General features: G+C 33.0%; 2 protein-coding genes and 2 pseudogenes across 2 annotated transcripts; 1 reads left to right on the top strand and 3 right to left on the bottom strand.

The window, feature by feature from the left end:
* Positions 1–210: 210 nt before the first annotated feature.
* On the bottom strand, positions 211–2,316 carry LOC120161613. The gene is made up of 3 exons (XM_039171834.1): positions 1,508–2,316; positions 1,301–1,417; positions 211–1,214 (listed from the first exon to the last, which is right to left on the bottom strand). The coding sequence occupies exons 1-3, from the start codon at positions 1,718–1,720 to the stop codon at positions 798–800; spliced, it is 747 nt and encodes a 248-aa protein (XP_039027765.1). The 5' UTR covers positions 1,721–2,316; the 3' UTR covers positions 211–797.
* On the bottom strand, positions 1,726–2,764 carry LOC120162470. The gene is made up of 2 exons (XM_039172615.1): positions 2,738–2,764; positions 1,726–2,316 (listed from the first exon to the last, which is right to left on the bottom strand). The coding sequence occupies exons 1-2, from the start codon at positions 2,762–2,764 to the stop codon at positions 1,726–1,728; spliced, it is 618 nt and encodes a 205-aa protein (XP_039028546.1).
* A 3,823-nt stretch (positions 2,765–6,587) lies between these two features.
* LOC120161931 lies at positions 6,588–10,771 on the top strand (annotated as a pseudogene).
* A 184-nt stretch (positions 10,772–10,955) lies between these two features.
* LOC120161932 lies at positions 10,956–12,133 on the bottom strand (annotated as a pseudogene).
* Positions 12,134–15,404: the final 3,271 nt, after the last annotated feature.

Here is a 15,404-nt window from a genome sequence, read left to right as displayed (position 1 = left end):
GAATACTATTCCACTAGACAAGCTAATGGGCTATTATTCTTTTGCGACACACTATAAATTCCAGTTGATCAGTTTGTTAAGCCCTTGAATATAATAAATCATAAAACCTCCTAATACAAGGAAAAAACATAAAATAATCCATCCATACTTGTATTGGACATACCCTTATCCAAAAGTCGGACCCTAATCAGAGTAACATACAGTTTCAATGGCAAAGAGGTTCTGACAGAATATTCAACCACAACCAGATAGCTTCGAAAAGTACTGGCTTGCAAATTGCTATATCCTAATGATCCATGATAAAACCATTTAACAGGGTAGCTTATTGAAGTTCAACAGCATCCATACATACAATTGGAAAAGAGATCATTAATTTTAAAAGACCATGCCTTGAATTAGCGATACGAAGGGACTGATTACTCTCAGCGATAAGCCAAGATGCACCACCAAATGAATACCGGGATGAAACTGATGTAGAAGTAGCTGCAGGCTTAACATCTCGATGACGATGCATCTGACTATGATGTACTAAAGCGTCAAAAGGATGTGTGGAGTATAACCTATCTGCTTGGTTGCTTTCTCTCCTCCTCAAAAGATCGGTCTCCATCAGGTGTGCCTCTCTCGGAGGTGGTAGATAAGCATCCACCAATGCATCACCAGAATAACGGCCATAATATGGATCTGTAATATAAGAGTCCAAGATAGAAGCACCAGCTACAGATGTGTTTGCAGTTGCTGCAGAAACTGTTGGATGTATTACTCGTGTAGCACCCAAATCATAAGTCCGATATTCTCTTTCAGTCAAGATCAGGCACATGTTCCCTGTATACTGTATCTGGTTGTCGCAAAGGTGGCTCTCTGTGATCTCCCAGGTAAGATGTTAATGTAGGAGCCGGACTCAAATTTCTTCTCTCCCCCAGAAGACCATAAGCCCTGTATTCCTTCTCACTAAAGTATAAATCGCGATGACCATCCCCCCTCTTAGTAGATGCCAACTCTCGATGTGCAATTCGCTGATCCTTTTCACGAGATGCATAAGTAGCTCTAAGAGAAGCTTCCCTGTGTGACAGGGGCCTTGCTTCCCTTGGTCGATCATGAGCTTCCCTTTTTTCAGGGCGCTCGATTATGCAAGCTGTTACCCTTGATGGGGAGTGAAAAGGTTGTGCAGTTGATTGAACTGGAACTGGCCGAAAAAGTTCTGTGAGCTTCCGAACCTGAAAGAAATATCAGACGCCTTTAATGCTAAAATATGCCAGAAACTATAAACGTCAAATTAACAGGTAAGGAAACTATTCCTTACTTGTCTAGCAGTAAGTTCAGTTTTGAATTTGTTCTTTTCATCATAATTTTCCTTGATTGCTTTCTTGAAAATGCTTTCTGGCAGAGAAAAACAATCAACATGTACACTGAAACGCACCTGAAACAGAAGTCATTGGTACACAAATCCCCTTAAAGTAATGAATATGAAGAATAGTTGTAAGTAAAGACGGCTAAAATAAAACTGTACCTGAGCAGGGAAAGCCCCACCAAAAGCCTTCGGCTCAAGTTTCATGCCACCATACGAGGCTGCTTTATAAACCCCGTATAATAGCTTGAGATCATAGTCATATAGAAAAAGCTTAACCCCCGGCCTAATACCCAGAACAAGATCCTTTTTGCCACCTGATACCCCCATTACATGATATTGGAAACAATCTGGCTTGGTCTTTGCATTGCACATAAATATTAGACCATCAATATTTTCTTTCTTTTAGGTTCTTGATCCGTTCCCTTACCATCTCGCTTTTCATCACTTGTGTTATTCTTCACTGACAAACTGTCTTTTTCCTTTTGTTCATTTTGTTTCCCTCCTTTATTACCCTCCCACTTTTCTTCATTCTTCGATTTTTTGTTTGAAAGGCCAGGTTCCTTGCCACTTCTTCGTTTATTGGGATTGTATTTTGATTTTGTAATCTTTTCCTTGTTATCTGATGCACTTGTATTTTCTTCATTCTTTTGGATCTCCTGATTCTTTTCTACGTGCTCCACACTCGTCGTAGCATCCTTTTGCTGGTTTTCTTCCATTGAATTTAACTTCATAACATCAATTTTTATTGCTTTACTGTCTTCTGCTTTGCTCGCGCCTTTCTTCTTTTGCCTTTTCCTCTGGACCTCAGAAGTATTATTTTCTTTTCTTGTCTTCAGGAACTTCTTCGCCACTGACTTTGCAATATCGGATTTGGCCTTCAATAAATTTGAGATTTTCTTATCAGATGATTCTGATTTTGCCAACTCTACTGTAGTGTCAGCTTCATTTTTGTTTTTCTTGCTCCATAGCTGACAGAAGCAAAGAATGTTAAAAGCCAATTGTATTCCTGGTCAAATTAGGAGGCAAGAAGATAAAATTCTAAAACAAGACAGGAATGTGTTAGTTAGAGAGTGGAGCTTTGGGCAAGCCTAAATCCAGCTAAAGTAAACTTCATGAAAAATAAGTGCACACAGAATAAACCAAACTTATTTTTTTTAACAACAGTAATTCTTTCTTAATCAAATGTATATTTAATGTTTTACATCATTATTGAGGTAAATATGGAAACTAGAATTATTCATGCAAGAAATATTGCAGTCTCTCTTGCCAGTGGAGTGTGATTTATAAAATAGGCTCCAAAACAGACATAACAATACAATGTCCCAGATATGTCTATATACAGATTCCCGCCTTAAATTTTTATGTTTGCATTGCGACTCAATGATAAACGTGGCTGCGGATATCTGATATCGACATATTCCAACTGTCTTGGAATATCACATTAACACCGTCTTTAAATTTTATGTCCGCAGTGTGACTTGAATTAAACCAATATTGATTGGCTATAACTACTTCAGTCATGCATTACAATCTATTAAACCGTCGTCTTACATTTGAACAGTTGAAAACCCTAATTATCAATTTGAAAGCAAAGCAACATAAATATGTAAAGTTATATGTTGGACACCGAACCGGATGAAGTAAATATCACAGGGAACGAGAGAATTCTCCCATCTTTTCTCCTACTTAAAACAAAGAACAAACTCAAATGGAAGAAATAGGTATTTCTTAGCTTCCTCTCCCCCCTCACATCCAGGAGACAGGAAAGACAGAACAACAACACAATAAAATGCCATCATATTTAACAATTATTTTCCCTTCCATCAGTTTCAGGTATCTATTAAACAAGTTCAATTTCATTTCCAAGTAAGTCATGATTCTCTCATTCTGAATGGTTTCTTCAATATTCCCGAAGAGGTATAGCACACAGTCAATGTACATGTATCTAAATAGATTGCAATCATTGTCTAGGTTGTGATAAATTCTCAAAAGACAACACCTGAAAATGCATAAAAATCTAAGCCAGTTCCAACTATACTAGTAAAGATCTTTAAAAAGGTCAAACGGTGAAAAACAAACCACACGCATATCCGAATAAACAAAAAGTAAAACACGCAAAAGTAAATTCAAATCGGTTCGATCATGGATATAATCATTCAACAATTTTCACTTATTTGAAAGCTTTTGCAAACCTCTAGAAAGTAAACCAAATTCCAACTTACACAAGTAAACCAATGCCAAAAAATAACTCATGAAAACGAAGTAGAACCATCAATCAAATGTAACCGCTTCCATAATTCTAAAAAACTTGAGAAAAAAAAGTTCAAATTTTCTTTACCTTGCCTTTTTTTCCCGGCAGACAAACAATGACAAAAACAAATTACACTCCGGATATTACTGATACAGAATCCGATCACACAAACATATTAGGGTTTTGAATCCGCGAAAGTGGATGTTTAGAGAAATGAAAAATGACAGATATCAGAACGAAAAATAAACATTTCTTGAAATAAAAATTTGAACGAACGGCCGAACGAGCTGCGTTTAGATATCAGAGCTATGAATGCCGAAAAGCTAGTGAGATTACTATAGTGCCACTATTTTTAAAGTTATATACCAATATACCACTTCGTTTTCAAAAAACATATTAATCTTTAAACTGGGCTTAAAATATTTATTGTTTATTATATCTAGGATGTAATTGAACCAGAATCGTAACGAATAAAGTTAAATTTTTATTATTTTATTTATTTTGAGAGTGTTTAGGTTCAGGTCATGTTTATTTAAATTATTGGTGTTTTAATATGTTTATTTATTTATTTTTGAATATATTCGTGTTTGTTTGTTTAGCGTTTACGAATATATTCATTTAATTTTTCAAAGGCTAAAATTCTCTTTTTACTCATTTATTTGTAAGTTTAGAAAATAAAAATTTAATAAACGAATACACCTTAATAAACATTAAAATTGTAGGTTCATTTTAATCCATACATTCATTAATATTTAAAATTTAAAATAATAGAAAGAAAATGAGAACTTAATAAACGAGTTTGTTCATAAATAAATATTAACCGAACACACATTTATTTTTGTTCATTTATTTATTAAATGAACATCAAATTTTGTTCACATTCATTTGTTTATCTTAATAAAAATACATATATAAATGTTATATGTATGACTCATAAATAGTTCATTGAATACTCTGCTCATTTATACTCCTAATTATATAATAAGATATCACAAATTACTTTTTATTAATATGTATATTTTATAATTATTTTATTATTTATATAATGTATCAAGTCGAGCTTATTTATATAACTAGAAATTATTCTATATTTGACTTAATTTAGATTAAATTAGGTGAAAAAATTACGCACACAAGTTTTACTATGAAAATATGATAATAAAGAAAATGTTGAAGACATAATAATTATTAAACTTTACCTTGTAATTACTAAAATAAATAAATTTTTTGAACAAAACTTTAATGAAAATAGCTTTTTAATGCACACGATCTCAATGATAAAAGAATTGTTGTTATTTTTTTAGTGTTGGGTTGAGTACCAAAAATGTTAGGGATTTGATGTTCAATACTAAAATATTGAGATTATTCTTTGAACAAATAATACCTTATATTTGCTAAGATTAATAAAAAAAACTCCCTAATAATAAATAAATAAATAAAATTTCATTTTAATTGTGTTGTAGATTTGATATTGAAATTTTTTAGGACAACAGTTTATGATAAATTTTAAAATAGAGATAATATGTTTAGAGTTTTAATTTCATCAAGTAGTTTTTAAAAAGAAATATTGATCTTTTAGAGATAATAAGTTAGAATAATGATTTGTGTTGTGTGCATTGATAATAGGTTGAAGAAATTTTGAACAAATGTTACCTTATAAATACTCCAAATTATTCGGGAAAAAATGTTTAAAATTTTCTTAAATTATTTTAAATTATTTAGTTCAGAATAATTATAAGATAATATATATAAAAAAAATTAATTGATTGATAATATATATTGTTCGAACTCGGATTTGTAGAGAAAAATTATATTTTTTATTATTAAACTCACTTAATATGTTATAATTTTTTATATATTTTATGAAAAATATTAAATGATATGAATTTAGATATTTATGGAATTTTTTTACTGAACGAATATATAGGTATTACAAAATATGATATGCGAAAGAAGCGTTCACAAAACATGGACCGCAGTTTGTGGATATGAATGAAATGTGCCCAATTTCAATAACCATAGAAGCTACAAGGTGGGCTAAATCCTTCACTTTCTTCTTTGGCCCATTAGATATCTGGAAATTGATATAAATATGTTTATGGAAATAAAGCACCACATTGCTAGGCACTTTACTGTAAAGGCACCTTTAATCAAAAATAAAATAAAATAAAAATAAAAATACTGTAATAAGGGATAGATGTAAGATTTTATGTTAAGAGGGATGAATTTATAAATTTTTAAATAGGGGTGAACTTACAAAACTTTAAGGGGCCGAAAATATATTTTCAATAGAAAATACAAAGAAAATATATAAAATATATAAAAATTTGAAAATTTTAAGGGACGACTACCTCACCCGCCCCTGGTAGGAAAAAAATGCATACTTGGAATTATTTTAATCAAAATTTGACCCATCGATTTGTTGTAAAACATCTATAATATTATTATTATTAACAGATAAATTTGTTTAACTTTAAAATTGAGAATAAATTAAATAATCTTTACAGTAAAAGAAACATTGTGAAATAAACGTCGTCATAATGCACTAATTTTCTTTTTCTCAATCCCAATTTCACTATTGACAAAGTCACCATTTTGTGGGAACGTTTGCTTCTTGACGTTAAATTACCCCTTTACTGGATATGTGATCGTTTATATTATTCTATTTCATATTAATATATTAATACTTTTATTATTTTATATCATTTCTATATTCGTATTGCTTTCTAGCTAGGTTGTGGAAGGAGTTGTAAAGGTGTTCCAACAAAATTTTCAATTTATTGTCATGTCGATGAATGATGTACTTAAAATCTCAATTATATAAGATAATATAAACATTTTTAATCAATCAATTAATAATGAATAGAATTTGAATTATCCAAATTCTGAATAAATTTACTGTGTAGTACACGCTCTAGTCTTTTTCCCTTGTGTGTTTGTTTTTATATTTCTAGAAAAAGAAGCTTTGGAATCTTTTCTCTGATTGTCTTCTGTCACTTTCACTTCGCTTCTTCAGCCTTTTTATTTGTCTCTGTTTCCATCTCTTCCACCACCAAAATCCGATCGCAACATTCTCTCTCTCTCTCTCTCTCTCAGTCTCTGACCGGAGATTCTTTCGTTAAACCAGGTAAGCTTTCGCTCTCCTGTTTCTCACTTTCCCACTGAATTTCATGCTCAGTGCAACTGGAGACCCGAAAAACGGTGTCGTTTTGACTCATTCTTTCTCGAGTTCCGATCTCGTGATCCCTTTCAAAGATGGCAATACAATGCTGCCGTTTCTCTTGAGTTGAAGCTCGACTCTGTTCCGAGTTTGTTTGAGCTCAAAATGATCCGAGTTGGAAGCCGAGTCATTATCTGGTTTTCTGCTTTAAAGATTTTCAAACATCTTCTTGTTTTTTGTTCATTTGATTTCAATATATATATCCTCGCCTCAGTTTCAACGAACTGAAATCGTTGCTTAATCGTTGTTTGGAATTCAAACAGGGTTGCTTCAACTCTGATCTGAGTCAAAGCACGTCAAACTCAATTTTCGTTCGACTTTTTATGGAAAAAATATTTTTATCAATATCTATCATTCAAAATTGGATTAGCTTACCGTTTTTGCTAATTAGTATGATAGTAATTATTATATGCAGATTACGTTTTGTATTCTAATTGAAGAAGGAAAATGAATACACAACTTTTGGAGATTGAGCCAAAGGAGCTTGAATTCATATGAGTACATAATTACTTGATTGCCAGTTCATTTTTATCACATAGAACTATTTTTAATAGTAATCGGTTAAGACACAATTTAGTCGGTTTTTTTTTTCAATTATTAGGAGAAATGATCAATCTTATTTTATCGCCAAATTTTCCTTTAAACCTGTTTCTTTATCTCTTAATTCATTTTTATAGAAAACAGAGTAGAGATTAAGTTTTTTTTTTGCAGCAATTATATATATTTTGTTCTGTATTTTCTGTGAAAGAATTGAAGGGCTAAATAATTTAAAATATATGATTTTTAGTTTAGCTTTGACATTAATTTATATAATTGTTTATTTCTCATTTAAGTTTTTTTTATTAGTTATATTGAAGAAGCAATGCTAGTGCTCCGTTAGACTCACAAATAACACTGACCAATGCCTTGCTTTCAAGGTCTGATCTTTGAACCTTCGCTTTCGCCATTCTTTTCATTTTATTTTTTTTCTTTTAACAGAGTCTATGGCCTTTGTTCTGGAATTTTTAAAAGTTCACAGTACTGGACTCCAATGTAATTTTAGCAATGGTATTTTGCAGGTTAAAACTACATCTCCCAAGAAAACTGCGTGGGCCCAAATGTTGGCATTATTATGCCCGGATCAAAATGTGATTTTTACAGGTAAGGAGCTTTTGTACGGGATTGTATATTTCAATGTTTGTGAGTGTAACGAACGAATTACAGTGAAGTTAAATGAACGACTCTAATCGAATTGAGTTGAGCTCAAGCAGCAAGAAGCTCAAGTTTTGAGCATGACCAAGTTTTACTTTTGACGCTTCAGCTTGATTCGAGATACAAGCAAACTGTCTCTAGCTCACTTGATTGGTTTCATTGAAAGCTCATTTACATATTAAAAATATAAGTTTTGATATCCGTACTCGACTTCAAATTTGGTTATTTGTGCTTGTGTTCATTAGGCGTCAAAGCTAATTGTGTAAAACATTAGAATACTTGAATCTGGCATTCTGAGCTACATGAGCTCGAGCTTAACTCAATTGAGTCAAATGTGATCCTAAGATTGGTGACGTGCAATTACAGATGCCTAGCTAAGTTGCCTTTAATTTTATAATGGCTCATAACTAAGGTGTTAGTAGATATATGTTCACCTGGCTAAGGGAGCCTACAGGTTTCAATGATTTTGCCATCTAGGAAAGTTTAAGGACTGGGATAAGCCGATAAGAGAAACTTTTGTAGTAGTTTAGGTGCTTCAAATGCAGTGCATGTCTCTGTAGTTGGCTATTAGCTGGTTTCTATCCTATTTGATAATTCATGATAAATTTATTGTGAATGCAAATATATTGAGCAAACAAAAATTAAATGCTTGACTAACAACAATCTTGATACTTAGAACAATCTGCCATTGTGCTGCCTCATCAGTGGCAGAACAAGTGAATCAAAACTAATGATGAATCTTGTAAATGAAAGATAGTACTGAAATTTCTCATTCGTTTTCTTTATCCTTACTTTTTTACTCCCCTGTGCCATATTATATGTTCTCACCCTCTTTTATTTATTTTTTATTTAGTTACCATGCAAGCTCAGTTTGAAGCACCACCTGATATGATATGCAGAGATAAGTTCTTAATCCAAAGCACAGTTGTCCCTGTTGGAACAATTGACGCAGACATTACATCTGCCACAGTAAGTGATTTTATGGTCTGCTTGTGCTTTATTTGATAATAATAAGTTTACTTCCGCTCATCGTTTTGTTTGATAGTTTGTCAAGGACAGTGGAAGGTATATTGAAGAGCACAAGCTTAAAGTTGCTCTTGTCAGCCCGCATCATTTGCCAGTATCATCAACAAGTAATGGGACAACGAATCAGGGAACACATCACGATGCTTAAATACCAAAAGAGCACAAATTCAGTAGAGTTGGGATCCATGTGCCATTGCATACAGTTAGATATACATTATTAGTTCTTTTAGCCCTAACAGTAAAGACACTTCGGTTCTGACGTGCTTACATCTTTGTATACACACATTACTTGTATGTGTGATTGCATTATCTTTTAAAGGAACATATATATTCTTTTAATGTGAACGTGAACTTGAATGGAACTTTTGTTCAAATGTGAGACTAAGCTTATACCTAACAGTAGCACTTTTATCGATGTTCTCTTCTCTGCAACAGGTCGCCAAGATTGAGGAATCAAAGATGATAAATTTGGAAGATTTAAAGCCAACAAAGGATGTGGAGTGGAAGCCAAGGAAAGATATGTTCTGTGCAGAGGATTTAAAGCTGAACCCAAAGAATGATGTTAATGACGAGGCCTTAAAATTTACGAAAAGACTCCGAGCTGAAACCAAAGAATAATTTCAATAGCAAGGAGTTAAGCCAGTGAAAGACGTGGACTCAAAGCCAAGGGAGAATGGTCTTGATACTGAGGAATTTAATTCTGTGAAGGACAAAGAGTCCAATCCATTGAAGGATGGTGAAGGGAAAACTTTGAAGACAGGGAAGGAGCTAAAGTTTGCAAAAGATGTGGAAGAAATGAAATCAAACGTGGACAACCTTGAATCTAAGCTAGGCGAGGTACGTCTAAGGCAATTTGTTACTAACCTTGGAAGCACAATTTTCTATAAAGTAAGCTTCGATCTATAAGAACTTATTCAATTAATTAGTAGCCAAAATTACTAGTTGCCACAGTTGAAAATAACGTTTGAATATTTTTGCCATCATTTATTTGCATATGTTGTCTTTTCTTGTCTTATGTTGTTGCTTTAGGCTCCTCATTTTGCTTGAAATATCCGTATAAAAATATTAGTAACACTAATGGTCATCCTTTTCAGGCTGAAGCTACCATTTTAAAACTGACAGAAGAAAACAGGTTAAGCGCTCAAGAAAGAAAGATCTTAGAAGACGAGCTAGTAAGTTTTCTATCTGTGCTTTCATATTCGAGTCCGGATAACATAATCATTATCATTTAGTAAAGTGAAAATTCTAGATTATAAATTATGAATCAGCCACCATATACTAATAATTCTATAGATTTTCATTAGATTAAATCAAAATGATACATGTTTTAGTTTTTTGTTTTGTTTTTTAGGGTTAATGTATGTTTTTTTATATAATCATTGATATTTAACCTATTAATCGATTAATCAGGATCAAGTACCACAGAAGTCTATTATAGGCGAGGGTAAATGTATGCTTTAGTTATTACGTAAAACCCATTTAAATTTATTAACATAAACTTGTATGTGAATATTATGCAGGCGCTATTGAGGAAAAAGGCGAAGTTAAAAGAAGTTAAAGTGGGATTCCCTCTTTTATTTGTTTGTATGGTAGCAGTCATCAGCATCTACATGGGATACTTTTTGGCACCATTGATAAAGAACAAGACTTCCATGTCAGATCTTTACCAGCAATAATCAGTATGAGATTAATCCGTTTGATTAGGTAACTTTTCTTTTTTGTTCATAATAACAATCATAATATAATTATTTTTGGTTGTCTTGGTATTGGCATTCTTATCAAACTTTTTGTCCAGCAAGTGCCAGTATGACACTGGTTATTGGACAATCGTATTGCAATTTCATGAAAGGAATTATTTTAATCAATTCACCCTTTTCAAGATTTTATTGATAAAATAATTAATGAATATACAACCGCAGCAAAAAGACCAGCTACATACAACAAATTATGCAGCAGAGATTTCTGATAAGGCCTGAAAAAATAGTTCATAATATCATCTGAAAAAGAATGAAACAAATGTTTATCAATTATCATCTGTCTGAGCTCCACTTGAGCTTCCAGGCATGGCTTCCAATGAAGCAATTGAAGAAGAAGAAGAACCGGTTTGAGAAGAACCCGATAAAGTCACTAAACCCTCAGAAGGCCATGGAATCGGTATCCAGTACCTCCTTCGGTTTCCCGCCCTGCCACCACCCCGGCTTCCATTTCCGGTTCTATTCCCTTCGATCTTTTCGTCATCCGAAGGAAGCAGGAACCGGCAAACAGGGCAAGAGCTATGAAGCTCCAACCACGGAATAATGCATTCACCATGGAACTTATGTTTGCATGGCATCTCTTTTGCTTGACTCCCCATCTCAATATCTTCTAAGCATACACAACATTCTACATTGTCATCAATGGTAACATTCGGCATTGCTTCAACTGCTTCTTTCTTTGCCGGTGGGCTTCCATGGTGACTTGGGTCATTTTCGGACAAATTCTGCAACAGAAGATCCCAACCATGTCCCAGTAAGTAATCGCTAAAGGAAACAACTGACCTTGGATTGGAGCTTTGTCCATTGTTGAAACCAAACGAACCCTGAACGATCAAGGCCTCATCGTTGAACAGATCGAACAAGATCATTCGACCACCCCTAGTACGGTCGGAACTACCGTTTCCGGGATTCTGCGATTCAGTACTCGTGTCTTGAAGCATCCGAATACCTGAACCTAAGCCTCTTCTTCTTCCCCTCCTAACCAAGGATTCGAACTATCTTCCGTGTTCGTCATCCGTGGAATCATTGGCATCGTTGGTTTGGGCCCTGCCCGTCAGGCGTAACTGGGAAGAGCCTAAACCACCAATCAAACCAAGCAAGATTGGACCCCAAAGGGAAACAGTGCTCATTGATCCCGAATCATTTCCGCCATTGTTGTGGGAGTGATGTCTGATGCTGGTGATTTCTTCAAGGAATCCAGATTCACAAAATGGACATTTGATTGCAGCCTCCATTGTTGGATTCACCATTTGAGAACATATGTAACACCAGTATCTACCTACCACCATCCTCTCCCCCATCTTTCACTTCTAATCTACCCCAAATTTACAAACCAAAATAATAAGAATAATCATACGTAAATGTGTTACATACGAACATGAATTTAACACAGATATGCTTAATCATTTATTAAAAATTGAAAGGCAATTAAAACCAATAATTATATTGCAATTTAAATACAAAAATACATGAATGCCTTCGCACTTAAAACCAAAAATTATATTGCAGCTTCATGCATTAATCAAGAAAAGCAACGCGAAGAGAAGAAAATTATTCACACAATTAAGAAACTACAAAAATTTTAGAATATGTCAAAAGGAAAGATGGTATACTATGAACAAGATTAAACTTGAATTGTTCGATGTGAAGAACATGAAGAAGCACAATACAATCAAAATCCTTACATACTTGCACATTGTAAAGAGCAACAAGACAAATAACTCAGATATCAATAAAAACACGATTAAAACGAACAGAAACATGCTTTTTTCTTTGTACCTGTCAGACAGAGGAAGGGGAAATGGTACGAATAACATCGTGAAATGAGTTTTTGGGGTTAAAAAAGGTTAAACAAAAACAATAGTGTCCTCTCTATCTCTCTCTTTTCAAAAACAATTTTTTAGGTTCATAGTGATTTTACCAATCAATTTTGGGTTAGAAAACAGTTAGTTTTTAAATATAGAGTTTCTTACATTGAAAAAATTGGTGGGTAAGTTTCGGCATTTTGAAATATTATCTAAATTAAAAACACTTATTTTGAATTTAATTAAAATGTAAATCACCTCTTAATATTGCTCTAACCTAGAGTTTAAATACAAATATATGTAATTATATTTTTTAAAAATACTAGTAGTTAATCAAAATATATATCCTACCAAATTACTCTAAATAGTAAATACCTTTTGTACCCAAAATACCCAACCACTTCATGCCGTAAATTGACCAAGGAATATAGCTTGATTAGATGCTAAAAGATAGTCTAAGCAGAGATGGATTAGGAATTCACATGATCATTAAAAGGTTTGTAATATGATTAATTATTATAACCGACTTCCCTTAATCAAGACCCTAATTACGAGTTTAGAAAATAAGGAGAGATGTGATGGTCAGTTGTAACATATTTATGAAAAGAGGGATTAGGACTTTAACAGGCCGCACCATTAATCCTACGGTTGGTTGTCAGTCAGATATATTATTTATTTTATTTTTGTGGGATACACATCAAATATTTTTAATAGTTAAAAGAATTATTGTTTTTTATAAAAGAATATTTCTATAATATACATGTACATTATTAATAATTAAAAATATTTTAAATAAATACTATAATATAATTATCACAAACTATCAGAAAAAGAAAATACAAAACAAAACTTGTAACCAAATGCAACAATCAGGAAGCAACGGGTGTGAGATTATTTAATTGCGTGGTTGTTTGTAATTACCCTGAAGACGGAGTTATTTTGATACCCAAAATTTATGAGTTGGAATATGAGTTGATTATTTTGACATCCAGTTTAAATATTTAATATTTCGAATATTTGAATACGTAGGTATTCAATAGTGAAATCTCTTATTTCTTACTAATTAAACCATTGATTTTTCCCATGAAAATTCTCGTTTAAACAAAATTATCCCTTTCACAATTTTTAAAAAATACCCCTTAATTCACAATTTTAAATTTCTCCTTCTTTTGAATAAATGATGTATTATTTATCCAAAGTAACCACCTTTATACAAAATAATTACAACCAAAGAAATAAAGAGCAACACAATTAGGAACAAATCCCCACATGGAAGATGGAACATGAGAATAAGCAAACAAAAATAAAAATATATAGTAAACCCTATTCTGCAACAAGAACAGAGGCAGTAAAAAACAATCTTTGTACATTCTTGCAACTTCAACCTAACATCGCCTTTAATATAAAGAGCAACACCCTTAACTTGTTGAGGGGCCACACCATGCAATATGTTATTTTTCTCATGTCAAATATAGTAAAAATAACAACATGACTACCCAAACGATAGTAGCCTTCAAAGACTTCTCCCTACCATGATCCTTCACCCAATTCATCATATCCAACCAATAATTTAAAAGTCTATTATCATAACAAACATGCAGAACTTCCATCCAAATTTGCCTAGAGAAATCACAAGCAACAAAAAGAGAAGATGATCCCTTGTTTCAACTTCAGAATCACAAAAAATATAAGTTGAGTCAGTCTGACCACCCCTATACAACATATGAGCCTTTGGTGACAAACGGTCAAGGAGCATAAGCCAATATACAAATGAGTAACGAGGTATAGACAAATCCCCTATAAGAACTTTAAACCAAGGTATTTTATCTTGTTTATGCCTAAGCGCTTGCCAAACCTTCAAAGTTTGGAAACCCAATCTAAATTATCAACAAGAGCATACTCATCCCACAATTTAAGAGTCTTCTTCTAGACTCAACTATCGCTATTCCCAGAGGTGTTTTCCAAAGAGAACACTCCTTCAAAATATATTTCTCAATCCAAGCCACCCAAAGTGAAACAGATTAGGCGAGAAGAAGCCACAATCATCTCATCATACAAGCTCTATCCCATACTAAAATATTCATTATCCTAAGATTACCTTGACATTTGGGATAGCACATTCTTTACCAACTAACTCAAGCATCCCTAATGAACCATCCGAACCATTCTAAAGAAAATAATTACACTATGTTTTAATTTGCTTAAACAATTTTGAAGGTAACATAAAATCTCTTCTCCAAAAATTTGAATGCTAAAAATAACAGCTTGAATAAGTTGAAATCTTCCTGCAAATGATAAACACTTAGATGGTCAGGTCTGAATCCTCCTTACAATTTTATCAATCAAGCTCTCACAATCCAAGTATGAAAGGCTCTTAGAAACTAAATGGACTCCCAGATATCTCAATAGAAGAGTGCTAATAAGAAATCCAGTATGCTCGAACATATTTAGCATCGGAGAAGGCCCAATTCCAACATAATATAGCTCACTTTTTGAAGCATTCAACTGCAAACCCGACATCTTATAAAAAACTTCCATAATCCTCTTTACTACCAACAGAGCCTCAACATTTTCTTTAGTAAACACTAAGAGATTATCCGCAAAACAGATATGTGTCAGCCCAATTATTTTACACTTTGAACGAAAATCCAACACACAATATTGACCTGCCAAATTCAATAACCTAGACAAGACATTCATAACTAAAATGAATATGTATGGCGACAAGGAATCTCCTTACCTGACTCCATTTTCCCTAAAAAGAAACCTATAAGACCTCCATTTATCCAATAAAGAATTTGGAGAGAGT

This window comes from Hibiscus syriacus, unplaced genomic scaffold (assembly GCF_006381635.1).
Source record: "Hibiscus syriacus cultivar Baekdansim isolate YM2019G1 unplaced genomic scaffold, ASM638163v2 tig00111402_pilon, whole genome shotgun sequence".
Lineage (NCBI taxonomy): Eukaryota > Viridiplantae > Streptophyta > Magnoliopsida > Malvales > Malvaceae > Hibiscus > Hibiscus syriacus.
The sequence above is the reverse complement of the archived record's forward strand: the minus strand, read 5'-3'. Positions and strand labels throughout refer to the sequence as shown.